At 46.0% G+C, this 22,202-nt stretch overlaps 1 protein-coding gene across 1 annotated transcript in view; it reads left to right on the top strand.

The window, feature by feature from the left end:
- The window catches only part of PTPRN2 (protein tyrosine phosphatase receptor type N2), a 529,168-nt gene that overhangs the window by 52,510 nt on the left and 454,456 nt on the right, over positions 1-22,202 (top strand). The window contains exons 3-4 of the mRNA XM_029234487.1: positions 8,184-8,286; positions 16,329-16,488. Coding sequence (XP_029090320.1) covers positions 8,184-8,286; positions 16,329-16,488 — 263 coding nt within the window. The remainder of the gene's footprint in view (positions 1-8,183; positions 8,287-16,328; positions 16,489-22,202) is intronic.

The raw sequence follows: 22,202 nt of genomic DNA, 5'->3' as shown, positions 1-22,202 counted from the left end.
CTCCCCTGTGAGGTCCCCCCTCCCCTATGAGGTCCCCTTTCCCCTGTGAGGTCCCCTCTCCCCTGTGAGGTCCCCCCTCCCCTGTGAGGTCCCCTCTCTCTCCCCTGTGAGGTCCCCTCTCCTTGTGAGGTCCCCCCATGAGGTCCGTCCTCGTCCTTCAAGACTTTCTGTCCCTAGTGGTGCAGCTGCCGGTCTTTGACCTCACCTGCGCCTTTACTGCAGCTCAGACCGCCTGCACCATCAGTCCTTGAGAGCCCAACCTCATAGTCTCTTGAAATAGACAATTTTTGTTTATTTATTTATTTTTGCTGTGTTGGGTCTTCGTTTCTGTGCGCGGGCTTTCTCTAGTTGCGGCGAGCGGGGGCCACTCTTCATCGCGGTGCGCGGGCCTCTCACTTTCGCGGCCTCTCTTGTTGCGGAGCACAAGCTCCAGACGCGCAGGCTCAGTAGTTGTGGCTCACGGGCCTAGTTGCTCTGCGGCACGTGGGATCTTCCCAGACCAGGGCTCGAACCCGTGTCCCCTGCATTAGCAGGCAGATTCTCAACCGCTGCGCCACCAGGGAAGCCCAAAATAGACAATTTTTACAACTCTTACCCAATGCTTTTTCCCTTCTCTCTACTGTCTTTACTCATTATTCACAAATCATTAGGGTAAAAACAGGAAGTACTTAGAAGAGTGCCTGGCTCATGGGTAGATATTTTTATTGTTTTAAAATTAAAAATTTTTTCATGTTGTTATTTTATCATATTTCTAAGACATAGTTGTTTATTTTTGTCCTACTCAGAACGTTTTTAAGGCTCTGTGCTGCATGCAGAAAACGCCAGCCCTTCCTCGTGTGGTGTCCAGGGCCTCCTGTGGCCTCACACCAACCCTCCACCCGCCTCTGCCCCCTCGCTGGACTCGCACCCTCACCAACCGTGTCAAGCCCTGCCCTAGCACACCATAACCTTTTTGGATTGGCTTTTCCATTCGGCAGAATTTTCTGGAGATTCATCCAGGTTGTGGCTGTGTCTGTAGTCCCTCCCTTTTACTCCCTGCGTCATTTTTACTGCTGAGTACTGGTCCCTGGTGTGGATGGACCTGTTTGTTTAACCCTCACTCACTGGATGGCATCTGGGCTCTTTCCCGTTTGGGGTATTATAAATGAAACCGCGATAAACGTTTGTTTGCAAGTTTCTGTGTGAACGTTAAGTCTTCGTTTCTCTGGAATCAGTGGCCAGGGGTCCAATTGCTCGGTTGTATGATGTGCGTGTTTAGTTTGTAAGAAACTCTGCCAAACTGCTTTCCAGAGTGGCTGTACCATTTTTCAGTCCCACTAGAAATGTAACAGTGGCCCAGTTTCTCCAGATCCTCTGCAGAATTTGGTGTTGCCGCGATGTTTCATTTTAGTCCTTCTGCGAGGTGTGTAGTGATGTCTCATTGTGTTTAATTTCCGTCCGCCTGACGGCTAATGATGTGGAACACCCTTTTGTGTGCTTATTTGCCATCTGCACATCCTCTTCGATGAAATGTCTCCTCATGTCTTTTGTCCACTTTATAATTGGATTTTTTAATGTTTAATTCTCAGTGCTCTGTAAACTCCAGATAGTAGAGTCCCTTGTTGGATATGTAGTTTGAATTATTTTCTCCCACTCTGTCTTTTCCTACTCTTAATAGGACCTTTCACAGAGCAGAAGTTTTTAATTTTGACGAGATCTAGTTTACCAGTTTTTCTTTTTATGGATGATGTCTGGTGTCAAGTCTAGGAACTTATTGCTTAGCCTCAGGCTCTAAAGGTTTTCATCTTTCTAGTCCCCTAAGATTGTTGTTGTTTTATGTTTTGCATTTACATCCGTGACCCGTTTTGGCTACTTTTCGTGTGAACCATGAGACCTGTGTCAAGGCTCCTGTTCTGGCCTCTGGATGCTCAATTGCTCCAGCACTATTTGTTGAAAAGGCAATTTTTCGACCATTAAGTTCCTTTTGCACTTTTATCAAAAATCTGTTGGGCGTTTCTGTGTGCGTCTGTTTCTGGGTTCCCTGTTTTGTTCTGTTGATCTCTTTGCCTCTCCTCCCACCAGTACTACACGGCCTTGACTACTGTGCCTATTAATAAGACTATAGGTATAGAATTATTAGGTAGAATCATTCCTCCTGCTTCATTCTTCTTTTTCCAAATTGTTTTAAGTTCTCTAGTTCCTTTGCTGTTCCACATAAATTTCTTGTCTGTATCTACAAAGAATTTTTCTGGGATTCTGATAGGAATTGTGTTAAACTTGTATATTAATTTGGGGAGAGTTTACATCATTATTATGCTGCGATTTCCAGTCCATGAACACATTATGTTTATCATTTATTTAGATCTTTGATTTCTTTCATCAACATTGTGTAGTTTTCAGTGCACATGTTTTGTTAGATTTACACCTAAATATTTTACTTTGTGAGTGACTGTAAATAATATTTTAGTTTCAGTGTGTTCATAGCTAATATAGAAAAATAATTTATTCTAGGAGTTTTTTGTAGATTCATTGGAATTTTCCATGTGGAAAATTATGTCATCTGGAAATAGGTACAGTTTTATTTCTTCCTTTTTCACCTGCATGACTTTTATTTCCTTATATTGCCCTCTTGCACTATTGAGAACTTTTGGCTCTGTTGAGTAAAAGTGGTGCAAGAGGACATCCTTGCCTTTTTCCTGATTGTAGTGGGAAAGCTTCTAGCTTCTCACCATTAAGTATGATGTTCGCTGTAAGGCTTGTGTAGACGTTCATTGCCAAGTTGATGAAGTTCCTCTCAATTTCTATATTTGTGAGAATATCCATCATGAAAAGGTGTTGAATTAATTGATTTATTTTGGATTAAACCAGTCTTGCATCCCTGGAATAAACCCCATCATGTACAGTTACTTTTATATATTGCTGGATTTTATATGCTAATATTATGGTATGGATTTTTATGTCCGTATTCATGAGGGATATTGGTATGTAGGTTTCTTTTTCTCTTTTTTTGGTATTGTCTTTGTCTGCTTTTGGTATCAGGTTAATATTAGCTACATAAAATTAATTGGAAACTATTTCCTCCTTTTCTGTTTTCCAGAAGGAATTGTATAGAATTCATATTAATTCTTCCTTAAATGTTTGGTAGAATTATCCAGTGAAACCATCTGGGTCTGGAAATATCTTTTTGGGAGGTTTTAAATTATGAATTCAATTTTCATAATGGTTATAGGGTTATCAAATTATCTATTTTCATATTGGATGAGTTGTAGTAGTTTGTGTTTTTCGAGGAATGGGTCCATTTCGTCTAAGGTGCTATGTTTATGTGTGTAGACTTGTTTGTTCCCTTATGAGGTCTGCAGGGTCTGTACTGATGTCCCCTGTTTCGTTGCTGTTATTGATAATTTGTGACTGGTCTCGCTTTTTCATTGTCAGTCTTGCTAGAGGTTTGCCAATTTTACTGATCTTTTCAGGAAAGCAGCTTTTGTTTTCACTGATTCCTCTATTTTTTAAATTTCAATTTTGTTGATTTCTGCTCTTTATTATTTCCTTCCTTCTAGTTGCTTTGGGTTTATTTTGCTCTCCTTTTCCTAGCTTCTTCATGTGGGAATTTAGATGATTGATTTGAGACTTTTTCTAATGTAAGTATTTAGTGCTAAAAGTTTCACTCAGGGCAGCTTTAACTGTGCCCCACAAATTTTGATATGCTGTATTTTCATTTTCACTCAGTTCAATGTATTTTTTCCCTTGGATTCTCTTTGACCTGTGGCTTGTTTAGAAGTGTTGTTTAAGTTCCAAGTGTTTGGAGACTTTTCTTGTTATATTTATGTTACTGATTTCTAGTTTGACTCCACTGTGATTGGAGAACATACTCTGAATGATTTTGACCCTTTTCATGTTGCTGAGTTTTATTTATGTTCCAGGATATGGTCCACTTTAATTGGATGAAGATGCACATGTTTAGGAGGGTAATTGGGATGATGGCAATGTAGAAACTTCTGTCAGTTTCTGCTTCTCATATTTGCAGCCCTGTTGCTTGGTGTGTATATATTTAGGATTGCTGTATCTTCTTGGCAGATTTACCCTTTTATCATTATGTTATGTCCTGTCCCTGGTAATTTTGTTTGTTATGAATACTAATTTATCTGCTATTATGATAACCACTGCTACTTGTCTTTAATTAATGATATATCTTTTTTTATCCTTTTACTTCAACTTGAAAGCTGGAGCGATTTTCTTATAAACAGCATATGGTTGGGTCATGCATTTTTAATCCACTCAATCGATGTTTGTCTTCATTGGTATATTTAGCCCATTTATATTTAATGTAATTATTGATTTGTTAAAACTTAAACTGCTATTATATCTTTTTGTTCTATTCTATTTTTTTGTCTGTATTCTTTTTCCTGCATTCCTTTAGGTTATGTTCACCGGTTTTTACAAATGCATTTTGATTTATCTGTATTGTTTTTGAGTGTATCTCTTGATAACCTTTTTAGTAGCTGGTATAGATAGTACATACATTATATATATATATATATATATATATATATATATATATATATATATATAAAACTATCACAGTTTACTGGTGTTATCATTTTACCATTTTGAGTGGGGTATAGAAACCTTACCTCCTTTTATGGTTTTCCCCGTTTATTATAATTATTTTAAATATTTCCTCTACGTATATTTAGAAGCACATCAGACAGTGTTATCATGTTTGCTTCAACTGTCAAACATAATTTAGAAAGCTCCGAAGAAGGAAAGCTTATCGTATTTACTCACACCTTTACTTTTCATGCTCTTTTTCCGTCTTGATGTTCCAAGTTTCTTCTATCATCACCTTTCTATTTAGAGAAGTTCATATAGCAATTCTTTTGGGGTAGGTCTGCTGGCAAAGTATGGTCTCATTTTCATTTATCTGAGAATGTCTTCATTTCCCTGTCATTCCTGAACAGTGTTTTCACGAGGTATCCGGATTGGTAGACTTTCAGGATTCTGGATTGACAGCTTTTTCTTTCAGAACTTTCATGTGGCCTCTGTGGTTTCTGATGAGAAATCCTCTGTCATTTGAATTATGTTCCCCTCATAGGTAAGGTGTCATTTCTCTGGCTACTGTTAACATTTTCTTCTTTGCATATGGTCTTAAGAAGTACAGTTATCATGTGCCTTGGAGGAGGTTTGGGTTTATCGCATTTGGGGTGCTCAGCTTCTGGAATCTTTAGGTTTATGTCTCTTGCCAAAACAGAAATTTTCAGCCATCATTTTTTTGAGTACCTTTTTAGCCCTGCTTTCTTTCTCCTCTCCTTCTGGGATTCTGATGACATGAAAGTTAGATCTTTTGTTATAGCCCCACAACCCAGAGGCTCTGTCCCTTTTTTTTTAGACTGTCCTCTCTCTATTGTTGAAATTGGGTGATTTCTATTGTCCTCTCTTCCAGGTCACTGATTCTTCTCTCTGTCCCCTCCATCCTTCTATTAAGTGCGTGCAGTAAGCTGTTTATTTTGGTTATTGTATTTTTAAATTATAACATTTTCACTTTTTTTAAATATTTGTGTTTTTATTGAGGCTTTTCCCATTGTTTCATTTGTCTCCAGCTCACGAATGTTCACTTAAGTGTTTCTGTCACGGCTGCCTTATAGTCTTTGTGAGATAAGGCTGACATCTCAGGTTTGGTGTGTGCTGACTGTCTTTTTTCCTTCAGTTTGAGGTTTTCTTGGTTTTGGTAAGAGTGGTTTTCTGTTGAAACCTGGGCATTTTTGTATTATGTTATGAGTCTCCAGATCTCATTTAAACTTGTGTTTTAACTGGCTTTTTCTGGCTCTGCTCTGCTGGGGTAGGGGCTCTGTTACTGGCAATGGAGGTCAAAGCCCAGGTTCCCCACCAGGTCTCTGCTGGCACCTGAGGGAGGGTTCTTGTCCTCACTGCTGGGCAGCCGGTAGGTGGGAGTCTGAACTCCCCACACGGTCTCCACTGGCACATCAGGGGGTGGTTACCACCCAGTGGGGAGGGAAGTCCCCCTCCCCACTTGGCTGCTCTGATGACACTGGCAGAGTCACTCTGGCCTCACAAGGGAGGATGCCCAGGCTCCCTCTCGGCCTTTGCGGTGTTTGGTGGGAGTGGAGCTGTACTGTCTGCAATGTGCTAAGTCACTTCTCTCCGGGCCCTCTAACTAGAGAGAGGTAACTTCAGCTGGGCCTCGTTGGCACCAGCGTTGGTGGCTGATTCAGTTCCAAGTCTGAGATCACAGCCCAAGGGAAAACCCCAGGGGGCCCAGCACCTGTTTCTTGGGTCCCTGGGTCCCTAGCCAGTCTTCTTTCCACACTGCACAGCCTTCCACACATATAGTTTCCAGGGATTGGCTGTACCTGGTGGGAAAACTGTCTTCTCATCTTCCAGTCCCAGACCCTCTCTTCCCAGGGTTTTACCTCCTCTGACTGCCCTTGGAGAGAACTTCAGGAAGGATGTAGGCCCCCAGACCTACACATTCCTTTGTTTTTCTATCCAAGTGCCCAGTTCCTGCCTGGTCCCAGGAAAGCTGAGAGATCTGGGCTGGGGCTCAGGGTTCCCCTCACGGCCCGTATAGACCACCTCTATCAGGTGGCCACCTGTTGCAATTGAGGCCTCCTCACAGACCTCAGAGTTGGTACAGCTTAGACTTCTGTGCTCTTTAGATAAAAATATTACTGAAGTTCTGTTATTTAAATTGTAAAAATGATTTTTTTTCACAGAAAGTTCCTTTTGCGCTCGTGATTTTTTCTGTTTCCTGGCGGATGTTGGCGTGAAGACCATCCCTTAGGGGATCATGTGGTTAAACCACGCCCGTTTTCTGAGCCAGCAGTGCCAGATGTTATGCTCCTATTGCAGATGTGCTTCCAATTGTGAATGCTCCTGGGAGTGGACCGATAATAGCCGCACAACACATTTCACGTGGGGCGTTTTCTAGTTGCTGTTGGCAAACGGAACAAACTTGCTTATTAAGCACACTGAGTCCTGAAGTTAGGGTAGCGGTGCCAGCGGGGCCGGGTCTCCCTGCAGGGCCCTCTCTCGAAACGTCACGTCGCAAACTGAGCCGCTTGCTGGTTGCTGTGGATGGAGGAGGGGGGGGCGAACTTCCCCACAGCTCCCACTTTGGATAATGCCATCGGACCTTCTGAGATTCAGAACTATTCCAACTGCTTGAATCTTGCCGCTTGTAAATTTTAAAAAAACGTTAGATTTGCATTTGAAAACATGTTCCAGTGTGTTCATGAAGGCAGCTTATGTGTAAGAGCCGTGCTTTTCATTCCACCCAGAATATGTGTTCTCAGTGAGTTCTGGACCTTCTGGTACCGCACTCACACACACACACACACACACACAAACAAGCACAGCGGTCCTGATGTGAAGATTTTGGTAATGTGTTTTTGTACAGGGCATAAAAATATATCTCTGTAATTACATGATATTTAGTGATTAGATAGTTACGGATAATTGCATGGGGTAGTTCTAAGTGCTAAAGTGTTACCATAAGATCTAAAATGTACAAATTGCATAATAATTATTCTTAGGGGTTATTTGGTAATTCTGAGCATAATTATCATGTGATCTGCAGTGCATGTAATTAATGCATAATCACATGGATTTTGCCTTCATAACTACTTCGCCCTTGTTATAAAGCTCTTTGTCATAACATTTGAGTATAAATATAATGTAATTGGCTCCCAGATACAGTACATTAAGCCCCGTGATAATTGCTTTCGCAGTAACAATAGCCCTTATTTCACTTCAAACGCGTGGCTCTTAAGCAGCGCGGGGTCACGAAGAACAAGTCGCCAGGGCGTGGAGGCAGAGTGGCGCTGAGTGACGGCCACTAGGCGCGCTTCTGGGTGAGGAATGCCTTTGCTGTGACCAGACCTTTCCAGGTAGAAGAGTTTGCATCTTTGACTTGGAGCCTCTCTTCTAAGGCGGCGCGCGCCCCTGCCCTGCAGCAGCCAGCCCCTGCATATAGCAAAGCACCCACCGCATTTCAGGTGGAGGGGCCGCAGAGGGCTGGAATTTCTGTAAGGAGAAGATCTCGTAATAAACTGCAGTGAGCGGGACCTTGCCCGATGGATGACATTGTGGGAGAACACCTGGAACAGCAGCGGTTACTCAGAGACGGAAACGGGAGCTCTGGCTCAACTTCCACGTCGTTAACGCAGTTCCTGCAACTCTCCCCGCAGGTCTCACGTGGCAGGATGGCTACACCCAGCACGTGATGGCGCAGGAGCTCGCCAGCCTTCCCCAGACCTCCCCGCGACGCCCAGAGGCCTCCGGCACAGCCAGGTAAAGTGGGCTTGGTTTACGGCGCCTCGCCGGCGGCCACGCCGGCATCCACCTGCCCTTTTCCTTGTTTCACGCAGCAAAGGACCCTGTCTTTCTGTGTAGACTTTCCAGGAGGCTGGAACGTGTGTGACGGAGCAGCAGGGACTCCCTCCATGGGGTGCTGGCCCTGCCCAGGGGAAGGTTGTAGGAGCGACCCGCCCACAAGGGGCCGTCCTCACCGGCAGACGTGCCCAAAGGTCCTCCCCGCCTTCCTGAGACCCTCGGAAGCTCTGCATCTTCAGAGCCTTGGTGGAAAGCAGAGGAGTCAGTAATTCTCACTTCCCAGTAAGAATTTATGTCCACTTTAGTACAAAAAGCAAATTAAACCGTGAAAGGCGTGCCGTTCCCCAAGCACGGCAGCCCGTGTGAGCTGGATTCATTCCATCTCGTCCTCTCTGCACACATGCGGAGGTGCAGACACCTTGCCCACTCGTGCGGGGGGGACACAGACCCCGGCAGCTGAGGACTCTGCCCACAGACAGAGCGCCGGGCGCGGGCCGCCTCAACCCCGAGCCGGCGTTTATACAGCAGGGAGACAACCTTCCCCCCAGGCTTCACTTGGAAGTCCACTCTTCCCTCAGAGAGTGAGTTTTCTCTGTCCATAGCCTCAGTTAAAATAATCTCAGTGACAGAAACATCAGCCGTCTGCCTTCCTGCCCGTGCTGCGGAGCCGAGGAAGCAGCTAGGCCACCAGGTCCTGCAGGATTAAATGCACCAAACGTGAAAGCACGTTCACCGTGGCGGCTCTCACTGGCCAGACCGTGAGTTTCTTGAGGGTCAGAGCTGTCCTTTGTCTTTCTTGCTGGTATACTGAGCTTTAACAAGGAGAGTGTGCCACTGTAGTCTGTTCTGTAAAAACAAAACACAAAAACCAAAGTCAAGCTATCCTGAATTTCCATTTTCATCTGGGTGAGTTCAGACTCGTCACGCTGGTCTTTCAATGCCATCTGGGCATTTCAGCACCGCCCGCCACTCCTTCCCTCCTGGTGAAGATGTACCTGAGTGGGGCGCACTGTCCCAGACAGCCCTGACCTCCACTGAGGAGGCCAAAGGGCAGAGGGATAGGAGAACTGGGCAGACCGAGCAGGAACAATTCTTTACGTAGTCTAGACAGTCAGCAAGTACGGCGGAAAGGCCAGACTGTCGTCAGGGAAAGAGCACTTCCAGAGAGAACAGCCCTGAGAAATCAGACACGGTGAGACCATGGACAGACACCTGGGTCACCACGTTCTTACCAGCGTTAATATTGTCATTTAAAGTAATTGTCCATTCGTTATGAAAAATGGTTACTTCGCTTTTTTAGATTACAAGTGAGATTAAAAGTTTACAAGTACACATATGTAGGGATTGGAATTCTCTGTATGGATTTCCTGTGCGTGACCTTTGTCCACATACAAAGTATTTTTTGTATTTTTCTGCATAGTCTTGTTATTTAAGGCTAGTAACTCTTCACGCGCCATACTTTATAGAAGTAGCTTTCCGGTCTGTTCCGTAGATGGCACGAGGTACAGTTGCCAGCAGAAAGGGAGCTCATGGCCCTCTCGAGGTGGGAGTTCTAATTTCTTCCTTGAGGGTGTTAATTCCCTCCCCCCTCGCCCGCTCTGCCCCGGAGAGATGGGCTTCCTGGGCGGCACCAGCAGGTCCTTGGCCTCGGGCTGGGTGGGTTTGGCCGTGGTGCACCCCTGGCTGGGAGGGCGGGAAGGCATCGCACCCACGGCTCTGCCAAGGTCATGGCTGCTTGGACCCCCGCTGTGACCCATTAACTCCTCCCTCCCATAGACCCAGCCTTTCTCCACCGTCAGCCTGTCGGTTCTTTTGGTCCTGCTCTGTCTTTGCGAACAGTTCCTTTATTAAACTGCCGGACGTCCCGTTTGGAGATGCTGTGTGTCCTATGGGGCCTCTGCCTGGTGACAGGAATCCTGGTCACCCACCCTCTTCTTCCTCAGCTTTTGTCAAGGTTACAGGATCGTCATGATACACACGTAATAGTTTTCCTTCTTTTCAAAAACCTTCTGCAAAACTTTCTTTAGTGTTGAAATTGTCTGCTGCCTGGTATATATTTTTAAATGATCTTTCTTTGTAGGTAAATCTCATAACACTTTCATTGTCTTCTGAGATTATTGGTGAAATAGGCCCACAGATTTTACATTTTTGCAGAGAACTATTATCCTTTTCATAGGGATTTCCAAATTTGTTAACTTAGTGTGAGTCACAGTACTGTATTATAATTTAAAAACTCATTCACCATATGTGTAATTATCACACCTTTGCCATTGATTTTTCTCTTTACCCTTTTAACACAATTTTTAAAAATAATTATCTCTTGGACTTTTCTCTTTTCACCATTCCTAGATTTATTGTTTTTATGAAACTTTCTGAGCTGAAAGTTTTGTTCCTAATTTTATTTATTCATTGTTAAAAAAGCAGTGAAATCACTTAAGGCTATGCATTCGCCTATGAGCGTGGTTTTGGCATCATCCTGTAATGTTGATGGGCTCATTTGCTTTTGTTCTAAATTATCTGTAATTGTAATTTTATATCCTTTGGGAGCAGTAAGTGTAGGCTCTTTCCTTTGTTCATATTTATGTGCTCTTTAGACTTTAAATCAGTGTCTAGTTTTATTGCATTTTAGTTAGAGAATGTGACATGTTCAGTTTTTACTTTTTAGAAATTTGGGGTTCTCTTTGTGGCCTAGTTTATACCACACTTTTATTAATTTTCAACGGATACTTCAAAAAACTATTGTATCGGGCTTCCCTGGTGGCACAGTGGTTGAGAGTCTGCCTGCCGATGCAGGGGACACGGGTTCGTGCCCTGGTCCGGGAAGATCCCACAGGCCACAGAGCGGCTGGGCCCGTGAGCCATGGCTGCTGAGCCTGCGCGTCCGGAGCCTGTGCTCCGCAACGGGAGAGGCCACAACAGTGAGAGGCCCGCGTAAAATAAAACAAAAAAACAAAAAAAAAACTATTGTATCCACTATTTACAGTGTACGGATTTTTATATATAGTTTATAATCATATATAAAATTTATAATTACATATAAATATAAATTATATTACTCAAAATCAAATATCCTTATTTATATTTTTATTTATTGCAATTTCTCAGACAAAAACTATTTCCATAAATTTTCCTTCCATTTTTAACATATTTGCTTTACACACTTTGGGTTCTGACGTTCAGCCCATACGCACTCACAGTGTTTCTCCTTCACGGTGGATCATCACACCTGCTGCCGTTTTTAAATGGAGACTTCATCATCTTTAGTGCTTTCTGTCTTGATCCCACTTTTCTAAAATCGGTATTACCATTCCTGTGTTGTCTCTGTTTTGCCGTCTAATTAATCCTTTAAAATTCTCCCCTTTGGAGCCTCTTACTTTGCATGCAGCATTTATAAATGACATCAGGTGGCATTTTTTACAGCCCCTCTGGCCAGAGACCCCTGATCTCTCTGCTTTCTTTCTTTCCCTCTCTGGCCTGTGACTGGTTTACTTTCATCATCTTTAGTGTTTGTAACTATGTATCTTACTTCAAATTCGGTCCGTGGCCATCACCTTTAGGCTTTCCAGGCAGTTTTTGAAGTGACAGGTCTGAGTCACTATTAATGGAGGAATCCCACCTTTGGACCCCCCACCCCCTTCCCAGCACACCCCTGGCGCCTGGCACGTGCCATGTACAGGTGGGTGTCCAGCCCAGAGCTGTTGACTAAAGAAGGAAGGAAGGCATGAAGGGTCTTGTGACTTTTGTTTATTACCTGGGTAACCACACCGACCAAGAATCCTGCCTGACCTTCATTCCACAGGGTACTTCCAGAGCTTTCTGTACCCTGTAGATGTGTGAATATCCACAGTCAGCAATCTTGTGACAGGACAGGTGACCTTAAAAGAGATGAAGGAACTGGCCCCAAACCAGTGACACATTCAGGAGGTAGCAGTAAGCTCAGAGTGTGGTGTCAGGACGCCCAGCCCCAGTCTTGCGGGGAGCAGAGCAAGCCTGCCTGAGAGCCTGGAAGAGGCAAAGCCGTGTCGTGGATGCTGCGTGAGGGACAGACGCCGGGAGCCTGGGGACACCCTCTGCTGAGGCCCCTGATGGCCAGAACAGATGGGGGTGGGGTGGGCAGCAATGTTATCGAGGACTTGACTGAGCCGTGAATTCTGTTTACATGAAAAATAAAATGGCACCGAAATGATCATTAGACAAGGTTGGGATTATGGAGAAAGGAGTGAGAACCAGGTCACTGTGTGCTCTTTGCAAAGATTCTGTTTATAATTTGGATTTTTTTTTTCCTGAGCACATTGGGTGACAGCTTAAAGCATCCCATGTTATTGGAGCCTGAAGGTCAGTGCAAGGAAGTGGGAAAGGGACCAGTGGAGACCGGCGTGTAGGGACTACATTCTTAGTATTTTGAGGGAGAAAATGTACACTTAGAAAGTTTTGACCTACTTCAAGCCGAACGACAGGGCAAAAGTCAGTCTGAGAGCTAACTGCCACAGTGTCGCACACACAGAGATGGACGCTCTCTTCGCTGCTGTGACGTATTACAGTGTCACAAACAGTCCTCCAGCAGCGGACACGCAGGGAAGATGAATAAGACAATTTCAAGACACATTTGTGAGGTGGTTCTATCTGCATTGATTAGCAATTAGTGAGAAAAATAGATAAAGTACCAGAAAAGTAAATTGACTTCAGTTAAATTACACACAGAACATGAAATTTCATCCATTAAAAAATGGTCAAGGAAGCCGTAGCTGTGATTTGAGATGCAAAGAACCGTGCAGCCCCTGATCATTTATATGCCTATTAAGTCCGAGCCAGTGTGACTTGAAAAGGGCATCAGAAGTAAAAACAGGACAGTTTTATCAATCGCAATAATTAAACACAAATGTGAAGATTTTCTGTAAGTCCCAGCTTTTATGAAATACGTACAGATATCAAACCCCTAACATTCTTGAAAATGAGACTTTCTACATGGAAACACTAGCCGGGAGCCTGTTCTCCGTTACTCCAAGTGGGAAATCTACAAAGAGGTACACACCCGCCTAAAACCCCAGTACCTTCCCTAAATCACAGTAAAGACCCACATATAAGGAACAGATTGTCATGTTTGGATATAAAATACTTAAAACATTGTTTCCTGGTCCCTGAAAGTGGGTATGGTTGTTAGCAAACAGGCACTTTATTTGTAGTAACACAGCCTCACCCAACATCTGCAACACACATAGGCTCACACGACACACACACGGCACACACACACAGATACACACGGCACACACACGACACACACACACAGGTAAATACAGGTACACACCCAGGCACATACAGACACACAGATACACACGGACACACACAGATACACACGACACACACACACAGGTAAATACAGATACACACCCAGGCACACACAGATACACACGGACACACACACAGGTAAATACAGATACACACCCAGGCACATACACATACACAGACATGCAGACATGCACGGACACACACAGAGACGCACACAGACGTACCCTCATAGACACGCCTGCAGGCATGCACGCGTGGTGACCCCACCCTCGGTCACTGCAGATGCCTCGTTGCCATCAGGATGGAGGTCACTTCCGTTACAGAGCACCGTTCTCACTGTTGGACGGCGGCAGAGTGCCCGGATCAGCCTGGGAGACAGCACGGTGTCCTGGACCTGAAGAGGCCATGGCTGTCCCGTCCCCATGAGGAGTGGGTGTGGCCGGGGCCGCTGACCCTATAGATCCCCAACTGCGAAGAAGCCCGGTTTTATTTGTCTGGTTTCTGGGCGCAACCAGAGCTGGCCTCGCCACGTGACCCAGTGATGCGCCGGGGCTCCGTCCCCTCAGCTGGACGGTGGGGCGATGATTCTTCGTCCTCAGGTTGTTGTCTGAGACGACACCAGGCTGGCGGGGCAGCAGACCCAAGCCCATCGGGATCCTGACCTGGGGCACCCAGGGAGCTTGTCTCGCTTGGGTCCTGAGCTGCGCGGGACACGGGCTCTGGTGTGCAGTGGAGTAGAGGCCGGGCAGCCGCAGTAACAGAGGTTCCGGAGCCCTGAGGCTCCCGGGCCCGGGGCTGGTGCACATCTTCTGAGGTGACCTGGGCAGGCCGGGTGGCCCCCTCCGGGCACAGGCCGTGGGCTGTATTCTGGCTACAGCGAGAGGCAGCGGCCAAACAGCGAGCCAGCCCTGCTGTGCTGGACGCGGCCCTGCTTTCAGCTCCCAGGCTGTGGGTAGCCGCAGGCTGCACGCGTCCTCTGTCCCTCTGCCCACGCTTATGGCCTTTCCATCCCCACCTACCCCACCCCATCCAGGCCAGGGAGCTGTAGGACGTCCACTTCTGCACGTAAGAACACCTCCTTTTCTACAATTAACATGGCTTTTATCACATTTGGTACATTTGTAAATAAAAATGAAGATCAAAAGCTATGTCTCTCCAAATACAAAGTCAGAGAAAAATGGGAATAAATGAAGAAAACAGCGAATGCGTCCTTGTCCTTCCCACGTGCCGAAACCACACATGAACGGTGTGTGAGCTCTGCCTCTTTTGGTGGTCTGGGATATTCTTGTTCACATCTAGGGCACTTGCGGCGGTTATAGAAAATAAGACAAACTTAAAGCCCCATATTTACTTACATGAAGATCAAATGAGTTTAGTAGGTGAGGAAACCCCACGTACATTGTATGTAAACATCAGGGAGCACTTGTGTGCAGTTATCTATGATTCACAAGTCACCGCACGGTTACTGAGCCCCGGCACAGAGCACAGCTTGAGATCGTGTGTGGTCCAGCTCTTTCCCCACAAACAGTGTCTGTGGTTGTCAAAGAGTTTGACGGGGACTGAGTACTGTGTTTTATATAATTTAAAAAGTGCATTTTCTTAAAAGAAAAAGAAAACAAGACATGTTTTTTCCAAGTAAGTCCATAATCTGCATCACTGCCATTCACCACAATAATCAGTTTGTTTTCTGAAGTTCACTCCCAGTGATAAACGATCTTAGTCACAGAGACGCTTTTCCTAACGCTGGAAAAGTGCCATCTGAGAGGTCAGCGGTGGGAAAGGCTACAGCTGTAAAGCTGACTCGGCGTCACCCCAGAGCCTGCCAGGTGTTTCCAGGCTTGATCTTTCGGTGGACGCTGTTCTCAGTGCCGACGGTGACTTGGTCTCCGTGCAGATTCTGGGCAGAGCAGTGAACAAGAGAAACCCCCAAGAACAAGGTCCCTTCTTCCAAGCAGCCTGTCGGGATCGCTTCCTGCCTTTTGCGGTCCTCGCGCTCATCCTTCACAGCTGGAGGTCTTTCTCATGACATCACTCTGACACCAGCCCTCTACCCTCTCTTCCTCTTTTAAGGGCCTTGTGGTCACACTGGGGTACCGGGAGGGCCCCCCACCTTAGGGTCAGCTGATTAGCAAGCTGATGCCACCCGCTCTGCCCCCCGCTGCGCCATGCCACGGAACCCCACGTGGTCACAGCTTCCAGGAGTTGGGATGTGCTGTCGTGAGCACGACCCCCTCACGCAGTGTGCCCCTACCCCATTCCTCTGCACATGGGGGACGCTGGCTGAGATGGTGGGGTCCCAGAGCAAGTGGATGGTAGGACCAGGGCTCTCCAGTTGCCCCTCCCCACACTGAGGAAACCTCTCTGCCACTCAGGTTCTTGTTGGGCTTGAGTAAGTGCTAGCTGTTTCCCACATTCTAGTTTGTCTTCTGTCCCCGGTGGTCGGGGGTGCTTCTTAAGAACATACTCTAGGGCTGGCCCTCTTCTCAGGGTCACTCACCAAGTCCGCACAGTGTCCAGCCGCCAGGCTCAGGGGGCGCATGAAAGTTTCCAGCCGCAGTTGGTGAGAGCAGCGGGGGCCGGGCTCTCGCCACCTGGCCTGACGCCCGGGTCCCCACGTGGTCCCTGCGGCCACCCTCCCTCGCTGTGGCAGCGTCTGTCAGCGGAATCAACGCCACGCCCCGTGGACTGGCTCACGCTTTCCTTTTGCTTTGCAGGAGCTCAAAGCAGAGTGTCCAGGACAAGCGGAGCCTCAGCCTCGAGGGCGACGTGCTGGCCGAGGCCCTTCAGCGCTACCTGCCCTACCTGGAGGCCCTGTCCCAGGCCGCCATCCCTGATGTGTTCCCCGGGCTGAAGCCGGACAGGCCGCCGGCCCAGGTGACCCTCAGAGCCCCTCTCTGGTCTGGGGTGTGTCTGCCCCTGCTGGAGGCTTCCTCCGGGCACACACAGGGAACGTTTCCTATGGCTGTGGCATCGCTGGGCTTTTCTCCTGTGTCTCGGGCTAGCGGGGGGGCCGGGGAGAGACAGGGTGTGTCTCCACCCTTTCGGGAGGACCTGCGCTTACCACCTGGACCCGGGACCCAGCTGCGGGGTCCACTGTGAGGCAGGACAGCAGGAGGTCGGTGGGCACAGGGTGAGCAGCCATCCTGGTTGCCCGAGACTGTCCTGGTGTCGGCACTGAGGTCCTGTGTCCCAGGGCGGTTCTCCTTACGCAACCTGCCCTCGGGGGCGCCCCGCGTGCGGCAGCTGTCAGGTCCTCAGTGCAGGTTCATTCTGTACCAAGGCCAGTCTGCTCTAGAGCCATTCCAGGACTCGAAGCCCATTGAAAAGAACAGTTTATAGAAACGATGAGAAATCTCATAACTTTCTAGATGGGAAAGTATGCATGATTTTATGACAACCGGTTAAACCAGAGTTGCCAGCTTTTGACTAGCCTAGAAGAGACGGGTCTAGAAGTGGTGTCCAGGGCCAGAGGCCCTCATGCATCTTGAGGGTGGACTTGGGGAAAGCATGGAAGTCCAGGTGCTCTGGGCACGTGGGGTGTTCGGCAGCCACATTCACGCTTCTTTCTGTGGAAGGTTATTTCCGCCAATGGAATTTGACCCATTTTAAGCCTGATGCCGTGCTGGAAGATGGATGAAAGCCCGGGACGCTTTGCTCCCCTCACACCCCCCAGATTCATCCCAAGGCGGCAAGGCCCTGGGACACTGGGGGAGCGATTTGGGCCACGCCTTCACTCGCTCTCCTGTCACTTCAGCCAGCTCTGGGCTGGATGTTGGGCGGCACACATGTGGTGGCCGTGCGGGGTGGCTGAGCTCGGTTAGCTCCCTGGACCAAGAGTGGCCTGAAGCCAGCTGGAGGGGCCTGAGTGGGCCCCTGACTCCGCCACGCTTGCCTGCTGTCCACGCCTGCGAGACGCAGGAATTAGGAATAAGCTGCAGCGACTGTAGGGACTTGTTGACGGTGGGGTCTTTGAGCCTCCGGGAGGTGCAGTGGTGACGCAGGTGAGCAGCCGACACGGCTCCGGGGGCAGATGTGCTGCTCTTCCGGTTGCACTCAGGCCCTCACATGGATCCGGGGAACTTAGCGCAGAGCCCTTCCAGCCCTGACTTGTGCACACGGTGGGCCCAGCCCTGTGCGTGTTCTCCAGGCGCCTTCCCCACTGGAGGAGAAAGGTGACTGCTGTCTTTGCCAGGACCGTGCATTCCTCCCGGAGCTGTACCCTCGGCACTGGGCTGCCTCGGACAGGAGTGATCACATCCCGACCTGCCCTCCCTTCTAGGAAACATTGATGGGGAAACAAAATGGCTGTCCCTGGTCTTGTCCAGCGTTCTGTCAGCAACGGAAACCGCCCATCAAGTTTGCCCTCCGTAATCTTTAAAACTCCCGCCCAGTGGAATGACCACACCTCGTGGTCCGGCTGGACCGTGCCGGTTTGTGCCTGCTGCCCCATCAAAATTACCAACAAGCCCCTTTTCCCTCTCAGAAATGTCCAGTTTGAATGATGAATTCTGTGGTCATCTCACCACACAGCTGTTTCAGCATGGCAGTCACAAGGATTATTCGAAAATGAGCACTTGGTGGCATTTTGGCTTAGGTATTTTTATCCTATGTTAAGATGGATGCTTCTCAATATTTAAAAATGCATGAAAACCTGGAACTCATTATTTTCTCTGTCCAGGGTTTAAATGAGGAGAAAGCTCTTCATCATCATCCCTGTAATAAACTGAGACAGTCTTCGTGCAGACTTTTGCCAGGGATTTGGGCAGTGTTTTCTGATCCCCTCCGCTCTTGGTTGATGAAGTATTTCAGTTGGAAATGTAAGCTTTCTACACTGATGATCTTTCAAGGTGCAACCAATTTGCAATGAATTATTTTATGAATCATCTTTTCTATGTATGTGTCATCAAAAATCTAGCTGTCATAGACAGAGAAATGCTGTGAACTTATCATCTTTAGAGGTTTGGTACTAATTACTTCCTGAAAGAAGCCAGAGGGAGTAAAATCACACTCCTCTTAGACAGAACCACCCATCCCCAAGCCCTGATGCACAGTTGTGCTCTTATCATCACCAAATCAATGCAGTTACTGCTTCTGCATTGTTAGTGGTGGAAACCAGCTCCCACTTTTATCAACCACAGTAGGGCTGGTTCATTACAGAAAACATTGTAGGTCCCAGTTTATTCTATGCTTTGGAGAAGGTTTAAACCGAAATTCATCATTTGGAAATACCATGAATTAACCGATTTATTTGTAATCCTTGTTTTACGCATTTTTATTGTGCAAGAAACTGTGCTAGGTGCTGGGATTTTACATTCCTGCCCTCTAGGAGTTTACAATCTCACTGAATGAGGGAGACACAAAGATACATTTAAAAGCAGAGCAGGTGCTGTAATGGAGGGAAGGCTGAACTTGAACCAGGTGGGCACGTGGGGTCAAGGGCTTCCCAGGGGCTGGGCGTTGGAAGAACAACCAGAAGTCGGCAGTTGAAGATGCTCAGATGAGCTCAAAGTGCAGCATGTCAAGAGGTCCCCCCGGTCTACCGCGACAGCAGGAATAAGCCAAGGGAGCTAGTAAACCATAGCCTTCAAAGACAAAAACAAAACCCAGAAAGCTAGGATACAAAGAAACCTGAATGAACTAAATTCAGAAAGGGATGAGCTCATTCTCGGGGAGAGAAGACCACCGCTGCTTTCCCACAGGCAGGAACCACGGCGGGGAGAGGAAGAAGGCGGCCTAGGGTTTAAGGACTGTTGGCAGCGGAGCCTGGCGTGAGGGTAGAGCCCAGAGGCAGGCTGCACAGAGCACTGAGTGCTGGAGATAGGACACTGGAGGGTGGGAGAGGGGGACAAGGACTGAGAGATGTCCTTCCAAGGAACTCCGGGCCTTTCTGAGCACACCTCAGCCCTCCGAAGGGTTGGGATGAGGCTGCATGGTGGAGAAAGGTCTGTGAATAGCATGCAGAAAGCCAGGAAAAGAAGTCTTCAGCGACTCACAACGGTACTGGGCTGTGAATCAGAGAGAGCTCCCCTGGTTCAGAAAACCGGCAGCTGTCTGCAGAGCATGAAGCGATCCTCAGGGTTGCGCTGGGGCTTGGATCTGAGCCCTTCTGAAGAAAGGGCCCCAGTCCTGCCCTCAACATCACTGTAGTCAGTAGTGACTGAATCTGACCGCCTCTGCGACAGAATCCACACCAACGTCAATGACAGATTTCATGGACTCAGCTGCCACATCAGCAGGCTGAGCAAAGAAGGGACCCTCCGCTTCCTAGGGTTAAATATCGTTTACTTCATCCTTCTTTACTCTTAAACAAAATTTCCAGCGTACAGTAACAAAGTGGGAGACACATGAAGGAACAAGAAGATGTCGCTCTTGGTCAAGAGAGTAAAGAGTCGATAGGAGAAGATCCAGGTATGACTCATTTGTTGGGATTATTGGAAAAGGATATCTTAATAGGATAAATACGTTAAAGGATTGAGTGGGAAAGGTGGAAAAGCATAAACGAACAAGTGGAAAATTGTAGCAGAGAGATGGAAAGAGTAAAAAAGAACCAAATGGAAATGCTACAAATTAAAGTAATGAGATCAGAAGTAAAGAATTCATTTGAGGAGCTTAATGATAGACTAGAGAGAGTAGAGGGAAGAATCAGTGAATTTCAAGTCAGCTCAATAGAAATGATGAAAAATGAAACAAAAAGAACATATTGTAGGGCTTCCCTGGTGGCGCAGTGGTTAAGAATCTGCCTGCCAATGCAGGGGACACGGGTTCAAGCTCTGGCCCGGGAAGATCCCACATGCTGCGGAGCAACTAAGCCCATGTGCCACAACTACTGAGCCTGTGCACCACAACTACTGAAACCCGCGCACCTAGAGCCCGTGCTCTGCAACAAGAGAAGCCACCGCAATGAGAAGCCTGCACACTGCAACAAAGAGTAGCCCCCACTCGCCACAGCTATAGAAAGCCTGCACGCAGCAACAAAGACCCAACGCAGTCAAAAATAAAAAAATAAATTTATTTTAAAAAAGATTATATTTTAAAAAAGAGTGCAAAATGGAACAAAACATCCAGGATACATGGTGCAATTTCAAATAACTCTAACACAAGTATAATTGGAATCCTAGAAGGGAAAGAGAAAGAGAATGAGGCAGAAGAGATATTTAAAGAAATAATGGCTGGGGTTTTTCCAAAATTGACAAAACATCAAAACATAGATCCAAGAAGCTTAGTGAACCTCAAGCAAGATAAATACAAATCTAGGCATATCATAATCAAATTGGGGGAAAACCAAAGATAAAGAGGAAATCTTAAAGGTATCCTCAGGGGAAAAAGACCCCTTACATCTAGGGGAATGATTATAAGAATGAAGTCTTACTTCTCATTAGGAGACCATAAAACAATGGAAGAACATCTTTAAAGTACTGAAAAGGAAAAAAAGACCAAACAAATCCTGTCAATTTAGACTTTTATATTGTTCAAAACTGTAGGTGAAACAGGAAGAATCTGTGTCTGGAAGACTCATACTCCAGAAATGCTAAAGGAAGTTCTTTAGCTTAAAGAAAAATGATATCATATAGAAGCCAGTATCTACAAAGGGGATGAAAAGAACCAGAAATGGTAAATTTGCAAGTAAATATAAAAGATACACACACATAACATATATGAATTTTTGGATAAAAGCTATTGGATATTTGAAGCAAAATAATAAAAATGTATTTGTGGGGTTTTTAGCTTACGTGGAAGAAAACTACATGACAACAGGACCACAAAGAGTAGGTAGGAACACTAATTATACTGTTGTAACTTTTTGTTGATTTGTGAAGTTCTGTGATATTATTTGAAGGTAGACTGTGATAAATTAGACACATTATAATTTTTACAGCAACCATTTTAAAAATAGGCAAAAATAGGTATTACTGAAGGTCAATTCAGAGATAAAATGGAATGCTAAAAATGCTTCATTTATCCATAGGCAGGAAAGCAAGGAGGAAGAGAGGAAGAAAGATCAGATGGGTTGAATATAAAGCAAATATCAAGAAAGTAGAATTAAATCCATCCATATCAATAATTATATTAAATACAAATGGATTAAGCCCTTCAAATAAAAAGCAGAGATGTTCAATCTGAATAAAAATTAAAAAACAAGCTTCAACTATATTCTACTAAAGCCAACGCACATGAAATAGAAAGACATATATAGGTTGGAAGCAAAAGTATGGAAAATATACACAATGGAATCTCTAAATATAAGAAAACTGGTGTGACTATATTGACATTAATCAAAGTACACTTCAAGACAAATACTATTAGATATAGAGACGTTTTATAATGAGTAAATGGTCAATTCATTAAGATGACATAGAAATCTTTTTATGAACCTAATGTCAGAGCCTCAAATACATAAAGCAAAAATATGAAACTCTTAAAGAGAAATGTACAAGTCCACAATCATTTTTAGAGATTTCAGCTTTCCTCTCTCAGGAACTGATTATACAGATTAAATACCAGTAAGGATATAGAAGGTTTGAACAACACCATCAACCAACATAACCTAATTGATATTTATAGAATGATACACCTAAAAACCACTGAAT

Source organism: Monodon monoceros, unplaced genomic scaffold (assembly GCF_005190385.1).
Source record: "Monodon monoceros isolate NGI ecotype Baffin Bay Population unplaced genomic scaffold, NGI_Narwhal_1 Super_Scaffold_2, whole genome shotgun sequence".
NCBI lineage: Eukaryota > Metazoa > Chordata > Mammalia > Artiodactyla > Monodontidae > Monodon > Monodon monoceros.
Note: the sequence above shows the minus strand (reverse complement) of the source record. Positions and strands in the feature narration are given on the sequence as shown.